Genomic DNA, 21,042 nt, shown 5'->3' with positions numbered 1-21,042 from the left:
CCCTTTTGGGGTTTTTAACAATCTTTTAGAGATCAGAGAGGTTTTTTCTTCTTAGGAAATTTGGAAAAATTTTCTGTTCGCCAATAAATTTTGCCATATCAGATTTGTTTTCGCCGAATTAACGATTTTATCACATTTGGTGCAGTGACGAATGCTTAGCATGGTCCTGGAATAAAATTACTTAAAGAAATCTTTTAGATATTGTTAGATGTGAGTAATACACGTGTGATAAATACTAGAGAGGCCACATTTTTAACAGGGCCCCTTTCCAGTTCTGTGAAGCTTAGAAATACTAGTATGTATACAGGGGTACCCACCACCTCTAAGAGCAAAGTCGTACTCCCTGAATATCTCAAAGCCCACCAGAGCATTAGCCCCCCTCCCTCCCCCCCAAAAAAGTAAAAAATACCCCTCAAAACACCCTTCCCCAAAAAATTTCAATTCCACACCCTTAAGCCATGTAGAGACCATGTCTGCACCATGTTGGTTGTTGCATCAAAAAGCTTCATATTAGTTTGTGTTATGAAGCCCATCTTTGGTCACTTTGAATGTCCAGCCATGCTCAATATTTTGACTTAATAATTAATTATTCAGAGATATGCAGATGAAAACTGCACTAAAAACTTCAAGGAAATGAGGTAGGGAGAGGGGGGGGGGCGTACGTTGGACCACGAGGCACATTGGACTGGTCTCAAATTATTTTAACTATTAATATTTTTTTATTTTATTTTATAACCAACAAATAGCACCTATAGTCCTACAAATCCTATAATGAAATCACATGGTACAGTTATATTGAACAAATTTTATTCCAGAAAGAGTTATTTTAGTAGTCCTGAGTAATTTTCAGAAAACTGTAACTTTTTTTTCTTTAATGGTTTTCATCAAGATTGCAGGAAAAAATGGAACTCCTTTCTTAAAGTAAGTTTCTTTAGTTCAATATAATTGGCTTTTTTTTTTTTTAATTTTTTGTCAAAAAGAAAATTATGACATCACTTTTTCAGAACAAGAAGGTGGGGTAGGTTGGTCCACTGTTTGTGGGGAACGTTGGACCCAACCAACCTACCTCACATAATTTAAAAACTTTTTTTGCTCTTAAATCTCAATAATTATAACAATATGATTTTTCTTTTTATTTTCAAAAAATAATTGTGTACTAATGATGAATGCTTATTGCTGTTTTTAAATAAAGAAGATTTATCAAAAAATCAATTTAATATGTTATATTGATCTTTAAACTTAATATTTTTTACTCTACACACAAAAGATAATAAAGTAGTTACAAAGTTCGATAGTGTTTATCACTAAAATTATAACAAATATTGGTTGAGTTATGCAGTCCAACGTGCCCCACCAGGCGGACCACTCTTGTTGGCACGTTGGTCCACTTTACGAGGTTCCATTCAAAAATCAACATAAAAAAAAGTTTATCAATTCAACACGTCCAAAAAATCTGTGGGGTTGAGAAGTGTTTAGTGAAACTTATTGTATAAAATTTAACTGATCCTTAAATTTTTTGATGAGATAAAAAATGATAAGTAAAAAAGCGGACCAATGTGCCCCACCTCCCCTTACTGTTGAAAATATTTACATGTGTCTACAAAGTTGAGACAATTGTTGTTTTTACTGCTATACAAGTTTCTGGTGCATTCCCGACTCCATTGAAATTCTTGTGCTCTTTGGGTTGTGCTCTTGTGCTCTTCCACCCAGGTTGAGAACTGCTGCTATAAGCGATGGATTCATATCTCTTCCAATTTTTTTTAAGCATTTGCATAACAGTAGAAAAATTACTGCTAGAGCTTAAATCACATTCTAGCTCACACAAGAATTAACTCTGCTTTTTAAGTCTCACTGTTTTGAATAATATTTAAATCAGTTGTCTGGAAATTAATGCTATAACTTATTAAGATGTTTATTTCTTGTAGACATTGTTTTGATCATTTGAAAAATTCACTATTTGTAGTCTATTTAAAACTTTCTTAAAAGTTGAATTTCTTGTTTCAGAGCTGTCCCACGTATTTCTCTGCCTCCTTTGTTGCCCAAAGAAATAACAGAAGACTTTTCTGATGATTGCATAACTCAAGAACAATTTGCTAGATGTTTAAATCTTGTGTCTACAGATAAATTTAGAAAGGAAGATAAAAAGAAACTAAGAGCAGAATTTCCTTTAAGACTGCACTCACGAACAGAACCTTTATTCATTAGTGATGATTTGCGTGATCCCAAATTTCCAGATGATATGCCACTGACTTCTTGCCTTGGGATGAAAATATTGCAGTTGAATTGCAGCAAAAATTTCATCAACGATCAGTCTATATCATTTGCAATAAAAAAGTATGATACTTTTTGCCGCTTTCCAATCAATACAGTAAAAGTTAGCAGTTGTAGTTTTCCAAAGTTGAGATGCCGGGAGAAGAAAGAATACCCTGTATGTATCCCTCAAAAAATCTTGAAACTTGAAGTGACTCACAAGTATTCTTATGGAAAAAGACAGAGGCAAGAAAGGATGCTGACATTAAAAACAGGTATATTTTTCCACAATGTGTCATGTGTATCTTATATTGCTCAATAACTTTTGATCTAAGATCAGGAATGTGCTGTGACAACAGGTTAGGTCTCTTCACTTTTTAATACTTTGCTGCCTTGCTGAACTAGGTTGGTGAAAGTTCCCTTCAATGGGCATTTTGAAAATACCGGTTGATACAAAAGTTAGGACGAACTTTAAAAATGAATAATTTGAAAACAAATAAAGTTTAAAAGATGCAGTTTGCTTTAAACGTCTGAAAACGAAGCAAGGTTTTGTGTGGCAACAAAACAGAAATAGTTCTGTTGCCCCCACATGGGGGGGGGGGGCTACCTGATGATCGGGAATTAACCTTAGTTGCTAAGAAATCATGTCATTTCTGTGTCAATTTATTCACACTGCTTGCATTTTGTATCCAATCTATTTTATTTTAGTAAAATGTTCTATTTATTTTTTGGTTTATGTTGCCTTAAAATGATAACTGCCTTTTGTACAAGCCATAATATTGTGTGTTGACTTATATTGATTTTTTGCAGGACTGGATAAAAGAAGTCGAAAATTACTCAAGTTGTGCCAGTCCAGGACGTCTAAAGTTCAGCTAGAAAAACTCACTGAGGAACAAATTAAAAAGATGACTGAAAGAAAGCCCCAAAAGTTTCCTGTCATTGAAATACCACAAAGTTCATTGCATGGTTATCTTAACAATGATCTTTCTTCATCTGATGCGGAAATTGATGTTGTGCTTAATTCATCAGATGATGATATTGAAATTTTGGATCCCCCACATATATCACAAAAATATTCAACAAATGACAAAGGAAATTTTCAATCTGATAACAGCAGTTTTCTAGAAAGCAAAAATGTGTCTATTTCTTCTTCTGCATCAACTTCATTCCCAGCTACTAAAATCTTTACTCTTTAATGGCTCACGTTTGAAAATAAGGTCACCGAACAGTCTTAAAATAAAAAAGTGTTTCGTAAAACTTAATAATGTTCTTCATAAAATTCATAAACATTCTGATGGCTATTTCATTAAGGCGAACTTCTGTTAGAGTTCCTTTTCTTGTGCAGAGTTTGATGTCTAGTCCTAATTTTAAAGTAAAGCATCTATACAATGGTAATCAAACCAATTCTAGTGACCATTCTTATTACAAATCAACTCCAAAAAAGGGTTTCATTCATGATTCTTTCAGTTTTCGCTCCGCTGGAAAAGAATAGGAATAGTATAGCAACTTGTCCTGTATACCACAAGACAAATGACTTGCCTTTTAAACCATTTAGTACAAAAATATCAAAAACTTGTAAAGGAAATGGTTCCCCAGATCATAGTTGTGGAAATGCGCTATCCATACCAATTGTAGATTTAACTGATGACACTTCACCCGACTCCTCGAGGAAAAATTTAAGTTTTATTCCAATGCCTTATGATGTAAAAATTACTCGTTGGCTATTTCACTGCTTTGGCTGTGGGTTGAAACGCATTTATAATACGGAAGCTTCAAAAGATAGTGCTATACATGAACACATGAAAAGTTACCATTCAGTATCTGACCCAGATTCTTTTCTCTTGCCATACATAGATAATGTGAATCACTTTGTTTTTATTACAGAAGCATTTCCTGGTTATAAAACTGAAGAGGAAAACACAAAAAAGAGAGAGTAACTTTCTTGCTGTCATATGAGGAAATTGAAATGGAAACGAGCGTTTCACTGGTATTGCGTTTCAATACTTATATTTCAGTAGAAATTCTGTACATAACTGTAAAAATGTTTTTAAATGAAATTTTAAAACTTATTTTCTATGCATTTTAAGTTAAAAATATTTATTATGTATAACAGGTTATACGTAGTTCAGCATAGCACCAGGAAAATTTTTGGATACATTTTATGATTAATACTCCTGGACTTGTAAATAATCAATTGTTTCATACATTGCAAATGTTTTAGTACTTTGTATTTGATTTTCTGTTCCTAGTTGCAGTCAGCATATGCAAATGTATTGCTTATTTTTTGGCATGCATTAATTGCAGTTACTACTTTATATTATGTATTGGTTCTTTGATAGTAAACAAAAAAAGCTGATTGATCTTATTATTTTGGTTACATAATAGATATGTTACAATCTATATAAATTTTAGTGTTGCCAAAGAAATAACAGTACCTGAAGAAATTTGTAAGATCTACTTAATTGTAAAAGCTTGTAATTGATTTAGTTTTGCTGTGAGCTTTTTGAAATTGTCTTTTTGTAACTACCCATAGTATTTTCAAACAGCTGTTTTGAAGAAGATTCAATTGTTGAATTACATATGTGGTTCTTGATTTTATCACTTAGATATTTTTCTGCAGAAAAGCTATGTCCTTATTAACAATACATTCTTTTATTGTTTCGTGAAAGTTGAATTATTCTGAATAGTAGAGTGTATTTTATCGAACAAACCTATTGTTTCATTAACAAACCTATTTCATATTTGATGACATGCTATCATTATCGAAATAACTATTGGCCATGGAGGGCAATCTCTCTCAGAACAGATGTGTCTGTTTGAAAATGCTTTATGTAGAATTCAAGATAGAAAGTTTTTTTTTCATGTTTGCTTAGAGATGTATATTTTTATTGGGAGGGAGGAAGGGGGTACATACATATATATTTATGTATATATATATATATATGTTTATATAAACAAAAATGTTCTTTTCTTTTACAAATGTTTTTTTGAAAGCTCATTAATGGAAAAAATATTTTTTCTCCCTGTCCATATTTTCAGTTTGCAATACAGTCAATATTTTTTTTTTCTTTCTGCTGCTGCTCTGAATTTAACTTGTAAAGCATTATAATCAAGAAGACAACTATAGACCTGTTTACTTATCAAAAATATGAATTTTCTAAATGTTTCCATCTTTTTATTACCAGGCCGCTATTTTAGGCTAAATTAAAATCTCTTCTTCTCCACTGTTAACTTTAGGCAAAAATAATATATATAAATAGATGAATGGAAACATAAGTAAATGTATGCACATACAGTACAACCTCGTGTATTCAAGACTTAATTGGGACCAAAGGCAATCCGGATAATCAGGGTAATATGGCTAAAAAGCATTCTTTAATATTAATAATATTCTATAGCAAATTTATCTTCTAATTAGGGCAAAAAGCAATACAGTAAACTCCCGATTATCCACAGAGGCGAATTATTTGCGAGGTCAATTAACAATCAGGGAACATGTATTTTAGCTGTAAAAAGGAGAATACCAATTGCTGTTTTTTGTCGAAAATTTAAATTGTTGTATTCTTTTTTTTTGTACTTTCTTCATATGATGTTAAGTTCTGTAGTGCAAAAAAAAAAAAAAATATATTATTACTGTACTGTATACAGTTTCATTGTTTGAAAAAAAAAAGTATTATGCATAAATACAGCTAAGATTTTAAAGGAGGACAATTTTTACCTTATTTATCCCTCATTTTAGCCTTTTGCGAGTTTATCCGTGATTTCTATTATTCGCTGCACTTGGGGCCACCCAATTCTATCTGCGGATCAGTGGTGGCTCGTGGGAGGGGGTCAGAGGGGGCCCGGGCCCCCTCGCTTTTTTTAGAAGACTAATTCATAACTTTTATTTATTTCCCTTTTTTCTTTTTTTTTTTTGTGCATACGTGCTTGAAATTTAAAAGAAAATGGATTGTATGGTATTATCCTGCATATAATCCGCAAATTATCTGTTAAAAAGTGTAAAGATTAATGAGGTGTAGATTATACATTGTCACGGATAATCTGTGCATGTGTGTGAGTGGTTTTTCCCCCCTCAACACCAACGCATTGAACCTCAATATTTACAGCAGGATTTGCAGAGACCGGTTACCCTGCCTGCATGCTGTTTATTTTACATAGCTTTGAATGTTCTTACGCGATTCAGGCTATGTAAAGTAAACAACATACAGTAAAGGAAGAAGCCTTCCTTTGCACAAGATTAAACCGTTTTGCTCCTTTCTTGACTCTTTGTTTTCAAATAATTTGCGTACTATAATGACAATTTAGAGAAGCAATCATTATTTTTTAGATTATTTTTACATTAGTTTTGAATATACCTTAAACGTTATTACTTCTTCACAAATTTAATTTAGCTGCTAAAATGAAATTAATTTTATTATTTTTAAAAAAAATTTAAGAATGTTTAAATATTTAAAAAATGTTTCTTTTTTTTAACCAAGGGGGAGGGGGTTCGAGTGCACCCATTATCTGGCCCCCTCACTTTTTCAAGGGGCGAGCCGCCATTGCCATGAATAATCAGGAGTTTACTGTACTTTGTTCTAAAATTACATAGCATTGTTACTTACAAATACTTTATCACTAATAATTCAGCTGCAGTGGTGTCTGACTGATTCTTCCAGACTGAGTATGGCATGTTATTTGTTGGATTAGTATGATACTTCATTGTATGTTCATTGTTGCTGTCATTATTTAAAATTATTATATAAGAAAATATATTTATTTTTTTGCTTTATTAATTTGATACGGATAAGGGAGGGGGGGGGGGGGAGATAAGCCAGGTTCCTACTGTTTGTATAAATTATTCTTTGCTCCTTCTCTAGCAAAAATTGAAATGAAAGTCTTATCTCCTCTTTTACAGATAAATATGTACCATTAATTTTTGTCGATGAGTGAATGTCTCATGAAGTTTTATGTTTGTGTGTTTTATTTATATTGTGTAAATATATATTTTAATTGTATCATTTTTAGTAAGCACAGATATTTTTGTTTATCTTGAAATTCTATACCTTCTAGATTTTTTAAGTGTTAAATTTGCATGTTCAAACACTTACCTTATTTAGAAGTAAAAAAAAAAAAGCCTGATATCGATAGTTTTTATTAGATCTACACAAGAGTAATACTTTGCAATTTCCTTGTGGTAAAATAAGCGAGATCGAAAACTCTAATTATTTTACCATTAAAGATATAATGTATAAAAAAAAAAACCTTGTGAATGTATTCATTAACTACGTGGTTGTATTTAAAAATTTCAGTCCTGAATATATGCCACTGTTTAAAAATTGTTTTAAAAAATGAATTTTGATCTTGCTAAACAGTATGAAAAGATATTTAAGTTAGAGTGTGTGTTTAAAATATCTGCATTAGCATTAGAATATTAAATGAACTAAAACCCTTCCCATTAATATTGAATTCAGAATTCAATTTTTAAAAAGTAATTATTATAAAATTTACAGTAAATACTGTAGTCTCAAAAGTCTGAGGTTCTGTTTAATTATATTTTCAAGCATGTCTTACATAGCTAGTCTGAATTTATTCGTTGCTGTGAAACTTCCTTAATTACAATAAATTATGACTATGAAAAGGCAGTGAGATGACAGTGTCAAAAAAATGATATAAATTTAACATTGTTTTGTCACAAGAATGAACAGCCCTTTAAAATAATGGAATTGCAATCAAAAAAGAAAAGGAGTGATAATTTTTTTTCAGAAGACAATTTTTCCAATTTGTTGTACAAGGAAGAAAAAAGTGTGCATCCTTATGTAGTCCAAAAAAGAGTAAAAATTTAATTTCTAATAATCGGAGTTGGCGTGAATTGCAATTGCCTCGGATTTTTCAGATTATTGTATTTTAAAAGCAATTTCACTATGACTTACATAATATTTTTTTTATATAGAATTTTTTTCTTTTGCAACATTAAATTCAGAAGGAATTATTGGTTAAGCTGTGCCAAAAACTCCTGAGGTTCAAAATACCTTAAATTAACTTGGTATGCTAACATTACTAACAATTGTATACATTTGTGCATGTGAGTTATTGATAATGTTTCAATTATGATATGTACTATATTGTTTAGTATTTGAATTTTAAAATATTTAATAATATGCTATTACATTTAGCAACATTTATTATGTTTGGAGATCCTCTTAAAACATTTGCCATTATTTATCAATTTTATCGATTCCCCCCCAAAAAAAATGTTTTTGGATTGGAATTAATGCTGTGCAGATAAGAAAATTTTGTTTTCCAGTGGAGTTTGATAATTACACTTCATATTGTAATGTAGAAATATGCTTCTATATGGAAATATCGTTTATTTTTATCCTGTTATTACTGAGTATGTATCTTATAATCAGTTTAATGTATTTTGCATGAATGTTTATTTATTTCAAGTGGCAATTACTGTTTTATTTGAATGTTGCAATGTTTTACAGATGTCTGAAAAATATCACTTCTATTGGTACAAATTCTTAAGATAAAGATATTGATGTTTTTAATGTGTCTCCTTTTATTACAAGTTCAATATTATTCTTTAGTAGTTCAACATGTTACTATTTTATTAGTCGAACAATTTTCGATACAAAACTGTTTGAAGTCTTAAAATTAATTCTAGTTCAAACATAGATACAACCCAAGAAGCTGATAATCTATAAAATATTGGTAGAGTAGAAATTTGTTATGATACCTTGTAGAACACAGATAGTCAGTCATTCATGCAGTCTGACCACAAATTGGATGGAAAGGCAAACATTCTGTTTAACAGGCGGAAATGAACACATCTGTTAGTTTTCAGGTATGCCAGGTTTTGCAGATATATATTAACCTCTAAATTCAGCATTCCAAATGAGCAGAACATGCATATCAAAATTTTACTTTTCCTCCTCATTGAGATAGAATTCTCTCAACTGGACGTCTGCCAACTCCATATAATCCATGAGCAGATGGTGCAAGTGTAATTTACCCACTTTTTCATGAATGAACTAGTATGAACCAAAATGTTGTGATCATGGCTTTTCTATCCAATAGAAAAATGAATTTTGTAGTATAAAATGTTTGATTAGTACTTTTGATTATTAATGACAGGGGGCTTTGACTTTTCGCAAAACACTTTACTGATATCTGCTTTTTACAAATATTGACAACAATACATATTTCTTGACTTATCTTTACCTGAAAAATAATGTTTAAAAAGGATTAATTACTAAAAAGTTAAACAAGCAAATTTATAGAGAAGGCAATCATTTTATTGCTTCCAAAAATCAATGTAGCAATATTGTACTTTGAGGATTAAGATGTTTACTCCATTCAAAATAAGATATACAAATGTAAATTAATTTCCAACATCAGAATTTAGTTTTCTTTGTTGGTACTACAGCCTGTTGCTGGCAAACCGTCTCTCCAAGTTTTTCCCACCTACCCCCTATTCCGTGTAATGGCCCTCTATCGATTCACCCCTATAGCTTTTAAGTCCATTTCTACCACATCCAGCCATCTGAGGAGGGTTTTCCTTCAATGTTGGAAAAGGCCATTCTTTTTGGTGGGGAACGCATCTTCATATTGAAAAATAGCCCGGCCACCAAATGGGAGTTGTCTTTATAACCATTAAGATGTTAGGGTCTTTATACTTTTTGTAAATTTCACGGTTATAAGCTGTTTTCCAACAGTTGTCTTGTTTTATTTGTCCAAAAAATTTCCTTAAATTTTTTTCTCTCAAAAATCATTAAAAGGTCTTCTGCCCTGTTGAGAGCCCAACATTCACTCCCATAAAGGACAACTGGTCTTATCAATGTTATGTTTTGCTGCTGATGTAAATAGATTTTAATTGTTTTTTAGCCTACTTTCCCAGTAAAAGTCAGAAAAAGAAGAAAAAAGCATGAAAGAAGGCTTAATGCATCTTAAAAATATCGCAAAAAAAAAGTCATAAATAAATAAAATAATTAAATAAATATTGAAAAATTAAAAATTGGAAAGTAGGGTATTGAGATGGGGAAAAATGTCTGTCGGTCGGTCTGTCTGTCTGTCTGTCTGTCGGTCTGTCTGTCTGTCGGTCTGTCTGTCGGTCTGTCTGTCTGTCCCCCCCTAATAACTTTTGAATGAATAGTCCGATTCGAACAAACTTTTTTTTGTTCGAACGATCTCGGCGAGGACACCTCATTCCCATATTTCACTTTTTGATTTGAACTATTTTTTGTTCAATTTTGAACAGTTCAAAAAAACTTAACATTAGCGCCTACGGGGAAATTCAAGGCAATTCCGAACTGTGAGGTGAATTTGCTTCAAACAAGCTTTGTAGGAAAAAGATTTTGATGAAAAACTTGTGTATAAACTATCTTTTTGATTTGAACAATTTTCCGTTCAATTTTGAACAGTTCAAATCCCTTAATATTAGCGTCTACGGGGAAACTGAAAGTCAATGTAGATTCCGTACTTGAAGGCGGATTTACTTCAAACAAATTTTGTTGGAAATAGCTCTTGACGCCAAACTCCAGACTTCGACTCTGAGAAATTAGGGGCACTTGACTCCGACTCCGACTCCTGTGCCCGACAATTAATCGGACTCCGACTCCCCGACTTCGACTCTGACTTCGGAACTTTGGCAAAAATTTATACACGGAGGACAAATGACTGACTCCGATTCTTAGATGTTCGACTCCGACTCCTTTACTCCAAAATGAGATTGACTCCGACTCCGAAGCTATGTTTTTGACTGTGAAATAATTATTGTTGATCTGACTTGTTTTTATTTTACGCTAAAGTTTTAATTTAGGTATTCAGTTTTCGGCGAATAAACTCGAAGTCATTTATGTTTCTACATAAAGATATGCGCAGACGATTTTTTTTTTTTTTTTTTTTTTTTTGACAATGAAAATTATTTCTTTAAGTTGACATTTTATTGTTTTTATTTATTTTGGTAAGTGCATTAATTTATCTAAAAAATTGTTTTTGGCAACATGGGAAAAAGAAACGATTTTTTTAAAAATCTGATGTATTTATTTTAATGAGCTTATTAATTTTAATTATTAATTTTTCGTTTTGAAAGCTGTTAAAGATTGTTTAATGGAAAAAAGTGTATTAGCTGCTTTGTTTAAAAGTTGCTGCTATTTTTTTTTATATTTATTTTACGCATCTATTTTTTAGATGAGTAAGGAATATTTTATTCCTAGAAATCAGCTTAAAGTATTTAAAAAATATGTTTGAAAAAAAATTGCGATTTTAGCTATTTTTGAGAATATTGATCAGGTACTAGAAAGTAGTATGGGTATACGGGAAAGTAGGCTCGTCTAGTTCTAGACAGAACTTCTTGTTAAATTTAATTACCTATTTCAGAAATCAGACAAGAGAACTTAAGCAGTAATTTACGTTCCTAAGCCAGGGCTAAGGCGGAGCTAATGTAATAAACCAGACAGCCTGATTATCTTGCCTATACCAGATATCCTTGATTTGATATTTGGCTTATTACTGGCGACTAAAAAAAAAACTTATTTTAGAGAAAAGGCAACTAAAATACATAAAAACTCCTTTTTTTTTGTAGGGTGAGAAAGTTTAAAAAACCCCGCTTATAAGTTCACCTCATAAAGCAACCGCCGTTTTGTACATTTAAAAAGTCACTTTCAAATTCGGTGGTCTCTAAAAATATTTTACTTTTCAGCTCTGGGTTTGAATCGAGTTGAGCCTGGGACTTTAAATTAGAAACATTTATATCTACTCTTCTAATTAATTGGGAAAATTGGAACAAGCTCAGTCTGATGCAGAAAAAAAAAAGTTCTTTCGAATGACAGGATGTTAAGAGGTGTAAGAAAATTTTCATCCCTTCAATAAGCAATTTGAAATTTCAGCTTAAAAAAAATAATTGCAAAAACACTAATTCAAAATTTGGAAAAGAAAAGAAACTGGTGCAAACCCTTGGGGCTCGAAGTAATTTTGTACAAAATTTCAAGGCTGTAGGTGCTATGGGGTCTTATGGAAGTAGGCTTTTAGAAAACTCTCTTTTTTGGCCTTCAAAAACATACACTGTACATTCTTTCTCGGGTACCCCTACATACCTCCCTGCCAAATTTGGTTGAGATCCGATGAAAACTGGATTTGTATAGAGAACATACATATATTCATCATACGTATATATTTATTTTATTTACAGTAGGTGCCGCTTAATGTGATCACTTTGGGACAAATACAATTTGATAACAATAACCGAAAAGAATCCAGGAGACACAAAATAATGATTTTTTTTCCAATTAAGGTGCATTTATTTTGGCAACCTCAAATTAAAATCACAGTGACTCAACTGAACGCACTTTTAAACTATAAATTATTAAATTAACAGAATGGAAATATCTGAACTATAAAAAGTTAAAGCCAAATTATGTAATTTTTAATCACATAGTAATAGGTGAAGTAAAATATGACCGTTTTCCCTGACATTCGTAAACCAGTTTCAAAGCACATTCAGTTTTTCTATCTTTTTCCAGCACGGTTTTGCTTGTTGTTTAAATTTTAATTTAACTTCGCTTCGTTTTCAATCTCGACACAATTCTTTAATAGTTTACAAAGCAATGGCAACAATGGAGGTCCTACATCAATGCCATGCCCAGCGATTGAATGTTTTTACGTGCAAAAGAAAGTTTTCTTAAGGGGAGTCAGTGGTCTCTGAGGGGGCGAACTTTCTGTACCTTCATTCCTTGAAAAATTTTAAACTGCTATTGAAAACCATAAAATGCTACACAGAAAGTTAGTCTGGTCAGGGTTTGCCTATGTATTTCTGTTAATTGAGAAACAATAACGGGGGAAAAATTGAAAGTTTATGAAGAAGTGATAACAATAAACGAAGAGGCTGATTACAATACGTGTGTTAACATACAAGTGTTCCGGGACTTCGTGATTATGATAACATTAAGTAAATGATAACATTAACCGTGATCACATTAAGCGGCACCTACTATATATAAATGTGATTTATTAAAATAAAGTAATTACAACATTTACACAGGAATGCTTTCCTATCTCATTTAATGTGAAGCATCCCCTGTTAATTCATTTAAAATTTGTTTTGGTTTTCTGCTCAATTAGTAAAAATGATTTTGTGTTGAAATATTCTTGTGATACCTAATAGTTTTAAATTACATAACTATTTTAATATCTTACACAGCTACAGTTATAGTTAAGCAAGAAATAGAAGAAAAAAAAGCAATGGAATGTATGTACCTTTTCTCATTCGTAGGCTTGGGTATTTTCTTCTTTTTCCGCTCTGCATCATTGTGTCCATTTTCTTCTAAAAAGTACGAAAATAAATGAGAATATTTTACGTATATAAAGAGAGCTTGTTTTAATGAAATTTCAACTTAATGTATGTCATTGACATGACTGCCCATCCTTCTTTTGAATAGGGACAACCACTGCCTAAATAAATTACATTAAGAAGGAAATGGAAATTAGCCTCTGTTAGAGTTTTGAAATTAATAATCAAGCAAGAAGGATAGGAATTTTTTTGTAGAACATTTTGTTTTATATCAAATCATGATATTAATAACTATAAACCTCTGCATTTTTTTAAAACCAAAATAAACACTATTTTACAAACACTGAAAATCTGCAGTGTTAGTTATCAAGTCTGAGCAATTTAACCTCACAGATGGTCCTCTATATTGTTTTGCATTCATTCCTGTAGAATTTTAATTTGGATTTTAAAATAAAGAAAATACTCCCTTTTAACTAGATGATTTGATATTTTATAAAAGGAAAAATATAAGAAGATGTGTGACTCAAAAAATTGACTGCCATTTTTGCGAGGGGGGGGGGGCACCCTAATGCATGTATATATTATTAACGACGATGGATTCAAAATAATAATAATTTTGTAAGCAGTTTGAAGATATTTCTACAATATTGAGAAAAATATCAGAGCTTTATTCTTTCTTGCAAGAGATTGAGTGAGAAAACTTACATGCTCGTAAATAATTGCCAAAAGGTCTTAAATAGTATAAATAGCATAGGATTTCACAATGAGACTAGATTGTTAACTCTGATGAAAGTTACCAATACTTTTAGTTTTTACTTTAGAAAGAACTACTACAATACTCTTGAATTCTTGCAGAAGCCAGGGCTTTGCTTGCCAGGCAAGACCCTTAACAATGTTCTCCAGAGCCCTGGTTGTGGTGGGAGAGATACTGCTCTATAAAACATTAATCTGCCTCCCATTTTATAATATAACGACCTTTTGTTAAGAGAGAGAAGAAAAAAAAACAGCTGAGAACAGGGGCATATCCAGAGGGGGGGCGGGGGGGGGATTTGAAGAAACAACCTCCTCCCAAATTCAGATTTTTTTTTTTTTTTTTTTTGACCATAAAAAAAGACTAAAACTAGCCATATAACCCACTGAATTTTTTTTTTTGGATAAGCAACTGGCAAACTTGCTAAGAGTTACTATCATTAAAGTTAAAACAGTTTGCTCAAAATAAGATGAGCACTTATTGAAATAGAATAACTTTACTTTACCTGCCAAACCAAAGGGGGTTATAATACAGCCCAATTGGAGCATAGAACCACATTTTCTTGTCCAATCCGTAACCGAGTTGTGGAAGATGAAAGAAAATGAGCCAAAAAACAAATTTCGGAGCAAAGCTGAAATTCCTGAAAAACCTACACACAAAATAAGTACATACAGTTGGCTCTCTGTTTAACGACTTTCAAGGGACCACAAAAAATTGTCCTTAAGTAGAAAACATCCTTAAATAGAATGCTTTTAACACTACTGTGGACCATCTGGGACCGTGAAAAGCCGTCGTTAAATAGAGCGTCGTTAAACAGAGAGCCAGCCAACTGTATTTTGATAAAGCACACAAAAGCCTATAAAATGATGTGTTTTGTTTTTAAATTTTTATGCAGATTTTAAGTATTCAAAACTGAATTGGCACAAAATCTAAATGAGCTACAGTCGGCCAAATCTATCAAAAACTAGTTCACCCCACTAGCTTTCAAATTACATCACAGCAAACAATATTGGAGTTCAAGTTCAGCAGAAATTATGTCTTATGTTTCAAACATAAAATTGATGCATCAATAAATTAAATCTATTTTTGTTTTCATTGTAGCTATTATAGGTAATGTTGGCTCTTTCTGCACGCAGAAACTGGTATAAACTAAAAAGTGCCTTTAATAGTAGTTACTTACTGATGTTTGTTAGTAAACTAAAAAATGTAAATCCCTGTCATCAAAGTAAAAAGTAAAATCCATCGCTGTTGCCCTTGATTTGGTTCAGAATGAGAATTATTCAATTACATTAACAATTGCTTGTAACATTTGGATTAATCGAACAAAGAACGAGAATCTTATTGGTTTTAAAAAAAGGTAAGACATACAAACTTAAACAGGGTTAAAAAGTTACTGATTATCATTTGCTAGCTTATATGCTTAATCAAAAGTGCTAGGGACTGAGATTATCATGTGCTCAAAAGGAAAGCGACATAATTTTACTTGTCAATATTAACATAGATTTTGTACATAATATAGCTTTGCAAAACAAAGTAGCCTCATTTCCCGAAACACGTTTTTCTATTCAAGTAATTGTAACTACTGTCCAACCACGGATTGTATGGAATTTTTAAATGTCCAGATAAGACGAATCTATCTGAATGAGAGGGAAAAATAAAAATTTGATGGCGGTATTCCGCTCATTTGAATGAGACTCTGCTTCTGCAAAAGTTAGCATCGCTAAAAAATAATAGATTTGTCTATTTCCAGCTGTAAAACAGATGTCTGTCTTTCCATACAATCCGTGGTCCCCAATTACAACCTGATGGACCAGTTTAAAAAATGTGTAATACATGAAAGTGTCGTTAATATTGATAGTTCCTGGATTATAATACCTGTTAGTTCGATTGCACTTGATAAAATCTTGTCTTTATGAATAGTGATAAAACTAAATAAATTGCACTTAGGTTAACATTTAATCGTTTCCCCTGAGCATTTACTATTATATGTCAGTAACTATTTTTATATCATTTTGTGAATTTCTGCCACAAATGGGGCAGAAAGGCATTTTGCCATGCTTATTTTAACCACTTTGGCAGAAAATTGAAAACCCTGTTTATATGCGCAGAGATATTTAATTACAAAATCCATGCATTTTTAGAAAAGTAACTACATTTTTTTACATTATTTTCTAGTCTCTGCAAAAGGCCTACTCATCACTTTTTGTTTTAGCTTGGACTCTGGATCAACATTCACAAACTTTGAAATTAAATATATCTGCACCTACAACAACTACAATAAAAACAAAAATACATTTTAAAAGTTAATTTAATGCTCTTTAGTTCATTAAAGCATGATTTTACTGACAAGCAAAAAGTTTTTGTTGTATGAAACGACAACTGAAAAAATGCACCTAGAATAAAAGATGATGGAGTGAGTTAGGTAAGGGCATACTTTGGCAAACAACATGTGAATATTCATCTTATCTTAATTATGTATAAAAATTGTGTTTTGTTCAAAAACAGATGGAGGTAGAAATTCGCAGAGGGATCTTGTCCTTAAAGGGTTTAGGTTTCCTAGTCTCTTTATCGACAAACGTTGATTTTAATGTTTTAAACAAAAGGCTTAGTTTCTGCTAAACTTGAACTCGAGTATGGTTTGCTGTGATACACTTTGAAAGCTAGTGGGGCAGACTACTTTTTGGTAGATTTGACTGATTGTAGGTTAAAATTGTTTTTGAAAATGCCATTTACAGACTTTGGCGCCAATTTAACTTGATGTTACTTCAAATTTTTCAAAGCTTGTAGTTTTCCGGAAAAATTTGGCTGTCTTGATTTTTTGAAATGTCAATTTATAGGATTTTGTGTGCTATTTCCAAATATGTACTTATTTTGTGAGTAGGTTCCCAATTTCAAAAATCAATAATTTCTCAGATTTTTTTTTTTTGGGGGGGGGGGGGATATTTTTTTTAAAATCTATCATAACTGGGTTATGGTTACAGATTGGACAAGTTAATGGGCGGTTCTATGCTCCCCTTGGGCTCTTATAACACTCCCTTTTGCGCAAAGCAAATGAAGCTGTGTGGCCCACACGAAATGGCATAAGGCCATTAAACCTGTTTGATTCAATCAAGGGTGTTTGTCATCCAAAAAGTTTGGGTTGCAGTTTCTGAAGTGGGCAGACAACACTGTCTAAAACTGAAAAATTAATTTAACAAAAAACACCTTTCAAAATGTTTTTTTTTTCAATGAATTTTGTATGCATATTTGAAGAGTTTTTAGAGGGGGGGGGGTGGAATCTAGCTTCCTCATAGTTTTCAAAAATTTTACTTTGAGTCCACTTGCACCCCTGGATTCAAACGAAAAAGAAAAGCCAAGAATGAGCTCTATACACAAGTTTCAAAAGATTGTCTTTGACGCACTATTACATACATGTATTGCCAAGAAACTTATTTATAATCAATCACATGAGAAAACATACCATACGTTCTTTTCACTCCACAGTTTTGAATCTCTTTTATTGCAAACAGAATTTTTTTCATAGTCTTAAGGAAAACCCCCATGACTTTGTTCGTTTCTATGTTAAGTTCCATTGAAATTCCTTCTATTGTTTTGTTTTGAAGCCCTAAAGATATAAGAACAGCCTGCAAAATAAAGAAACATAAAAAAAAAGTAATGGTGCTAATCATGACATTATTTGAAAAATACTAAGTATGAATATAGTTGGGTCCTACACAGCCGCCTCTTCCCCAAACTCACCAAAAATTCTCTGAAATTACGCTTTTTAGAACTAAAATTTAGAAAAATTTCTCCTAGACCAACTATTGCATGAAACCTGAAATTCAACTAGGTTCATAGTAGTAATGCAAAATGGGAGTTTATGAAAATGTTCAGCTTTTTGCCGAGCGAGCTATACCAGTTTTTAAGGTAGAGGTGCTGAATTTTGGATTGGCAGCAAGTGTAATGTTCAATTAAACTCAGTAGGACCTAACTCTTGCATTTCTTTTTTCTTTCTTTTTTAATTAATAAAGTTTTAATGTAACATTCAACTATAAAATATTGCAACACAGTTATCAGTACAACACCTGTAAAAAAAAAAAGAGTAATTTTAATTTGCTTTTGCATTGTGTATTCTTGTGCAAGGTATGTGTTATCATTCAATTGTTTAAGCAAAAAGGCTTCCAACCATGCATTGCTTGTATTTTATCGTACCTTAGGTCTTGAATATTACTTGATACAATGGTTGGATTCATGAAACGCACAGTTCAGTGGCAGAAACTTCAGGCTCATATTTCTCTGCAGAATGATTTTATGTAATGCAGCAATATCCACAAAAATATTTTTTCTTCTTCTCTTTATCTTCTTAATACTTTTCAATCATTATGGTAAAACTGTAAAGGTATTTCAGGTTTTCCAACTTAGTTCATAAGAATTCCCAAGTACTGATTGTGAACATGTTCAGTAAATAGAGAGGTAATTATTGAAGGGAATTAAAAATACATTCATAATTCTAGGATGTTGAGAGTACAGAGAGGTCAGTCTATGTTAAGTTTTGCTGGGACCATCAAAATGTAAAGTAAGACAAAACAACGTTAAACAGGGGTGATTGTGTTCCGGTATTTTCGGACATATTTCCGGTATTTTTATGTCCGAAAATTCCGGAATTATGTTGTTTTTTTTTTTTTTTTTTTTTTGCTATGCTTTTATCTCCCTATCTCTGCAATTTTTTAAAATTATATAATACTCATCAAATATACCTGCAAGAGCCTTAAGATGGACACCTATCCCTTAAGCTGGACAAATGTCAAGATAATTTATGTAACACCAGCTCAAAAGTAACTTTGTAACCCATTAAAAATTTAATCAAATGTACACACAATATTTTAACTCAGAATTATTTAATACTATGGCAAAGTGTAACCTTTCAAGCAATTTCTCTGTAAGCATACAGAAAATTCTGTCGGAAACTTAGGCAGAAATCAGTGAGACATTATGCTATAGTTACATTACCATGATGTAACCTTCTACAAGCGATGAATTTTCAAGTAATAACTGCATTATGTAATAAATCTTATTCGCCATTGTGCCATTAAAACATAATTTTTTTTTAATGTCCTTCGTTATTATTTACCAGTGTCATAAGGGCACAAGTCGCAGCCTTAGTATGCACCAGCCTAACACTTTTACACTCTTCTGCAAAGTAATGATATTGCGATTGAAATTAAGCCGACTGAGGTGCATTTTACACTCGGGACTTTTGTGGTACTTTAAAAAAAACTGCTTTGACAATTAGTTCTTGCTCAAGTAAGAAAAAAAAATGAAGTGTGTATGCACACATACAGATGTATAAAAGAATGAATTAAGCTATTTTAGTCATGTTTTTAGACATTTTCATGCCAGGGTAAAAAAAATTTAAGCTTCAAAAGGCAATGAATAAAAGTAGGTAAGGATAAGAGAAGTCAAATACTTCATAAAGGAACGCATCACACTGAAAAGGAGACACTTGGTCTCCATTAATTGTTACTTAAAACTTCATAGGGAAATGTTTTTGTTTCTGAACAATTTTTTGTCTCCCTTGTTCGCTTTGGAAATGCATGATGCATTTCACCCAAATTAGTTGGGTGTCATAGCTTTGGAACTGAACTACAACTAACATGGTAATCGAAAATATGATATCAAACTCAATAATCAGGGCTAATAAAAAAATTTTGAAAGAAAAAAAAAAAAACGACTTCAAAATTGCTCTAAAAAGTGAAAAATAATTTTATTCTTTAAACACCATCGATAATACTTTTAAACATAATTTTTGAAGTTGGCGCAAAAACAAAAAGTAAAATCCAGTGTTACCATGCTCTGTTCATATTTTTTTCGGAAAATCATCCAAAATTAGGACCGCATTTTAGGCCAAGTAGTCAAGGAAAGGTTGCGTAAGAGAATGGCAGGAGAAGAAGTGAGGCAAGATTATGACGTCAATGAGTGATCTAGCGCATGACTTCATCGGATCCAATCAAATCAAGCGTCGTGGCGGGCAACTAGGGGCACAATTTCGGCGCCGATTATCTTCTCGTTCTTACAGTTCGAGCTGTTTTTGCTGCGTCCTTTTTTAAGATGAGTATGAGTAAATGTTATTTCCAAACTTTCAAAGAAAGCAATAAAAGTAATACTTACTAAACAAAAGTAAGTTCAATTGATATGAAATTCATAACTAATATCATATTGTTAAATGTAAAGAGGGTAGGTGTCCTGTTTGATTTTATTTTGCGTTAAAAGCTTGTGGATAAAAATAAAAAAATCTTCCATATTTTTTTTCTCGGAGGTTGGCAGGTATGCAATTTTGAAATCGGTTCTTTTTTTTTTTTGCAAAACTTTTTTATTTCATTCTTTTTAGTGTAAATGTAGATATTTCAATAAAAGTAAGAAATTACCATCATGAAACTTCACCATATTTTTTTTTCATAAAAATGCTTAATACTAAAAAAAAGGAAGAAAACTATAAGCACGCCTTAAACTTTAAGCGACTGTCACTAAACATTTATCTTTTCTCCTCTGTGGAATTCATAATTTATGTGTTAATCTAATTATAACCATTTAAATATTCCATTTTCCCTAACTAATTTGCATTTCACAGCATACAAGTTGCTTGTGATGCAATCCTGTATAGTTGAGGTAAACCTAACCTGGTAGCATTGTGAAGGCTTAACAGATCCTGATTACTGCATCCCCCGCTTCCAGGTTAGGTTTACCCCCACAATGGAGCAATGACACTGAAGCAGCTTCAGAGAAGCCTTTA

General features: G+C 31.9%; 2 protein-coding genes across 3 annotated transcripts in view; one reads left to right on the top strand and one right to left on the bottom strand.

Annotated features, from left to right (window-relative positions):
• The window catches only part of LOC129227301 (uncharacterized), a 29,133-nt gene extending 20,353 nt beyond the window's left edge, over positions 1 to 8,780 (top strand). For both annotated transcript variants that reach the window (XM_054861838.1, XM_054861839.1), the window contains exons 5-6: positions 2,005 to 2,525; positions 3,061 to 8,780. In XM_054861838.1, the coding sequence (XP_054717813.1) occupies positions 2,005 to 2,525; positions 3,061 to 3,446 (907 nt within the window). In that variant the 3' untranslated portion in view covers positions 3,447 to 8,780. The remainder of the gene's footprint in view (positions 1 to 2,004; positions 2,526 to 3,060) is intronic.
• A 4,241-nt stretch (positions 8,781 to 13,021) lies between these two features.
• The window catches only part of LOC129228652 (RNA cytidine acetyltransferase-like), a 39,481-nt gene continuing 31,460 nt past the window's right edge, over positions 13,022 to 21,042 (bottom strand). The window contains exons 15-16 of the mRNA XM_054863336.1: positions 17,734 to 17,896; positions 13,022 to 13,555 (exon numbers count right to left, since the gene is read on the bottom strand). Coding sequence (XP_054719311.1) covers positions 13,425 to 13,555; positions 17,734 to 17,896 — 294 coding nt within the window. The 3' untranslated portion in view covers positions 13,022 to 13,424. The remainder of the gene's footprint in view (positions 13,556 to 17,733; positions 17,897 to 21,042) is intronic.

Source organism: Uloborus diversus, chromosome 8 (assembly GCF_026930045.1).
Source record: "Uloborus diversus isolate 005 chromosome 8, Udiv.v.3.1, whole genome shotgun sequence".
Taxonomy (NCBI): Eukaryota; Metazoa; Arthropoda; class Arachnida; order Araneae; family Uloboridae; genus Uloborus; species Uloborus diversus.
Note: the sequence above shows the minus strand (reverse complement) of the source record. Positions and strands in the feature narration are given on the sequence as shown.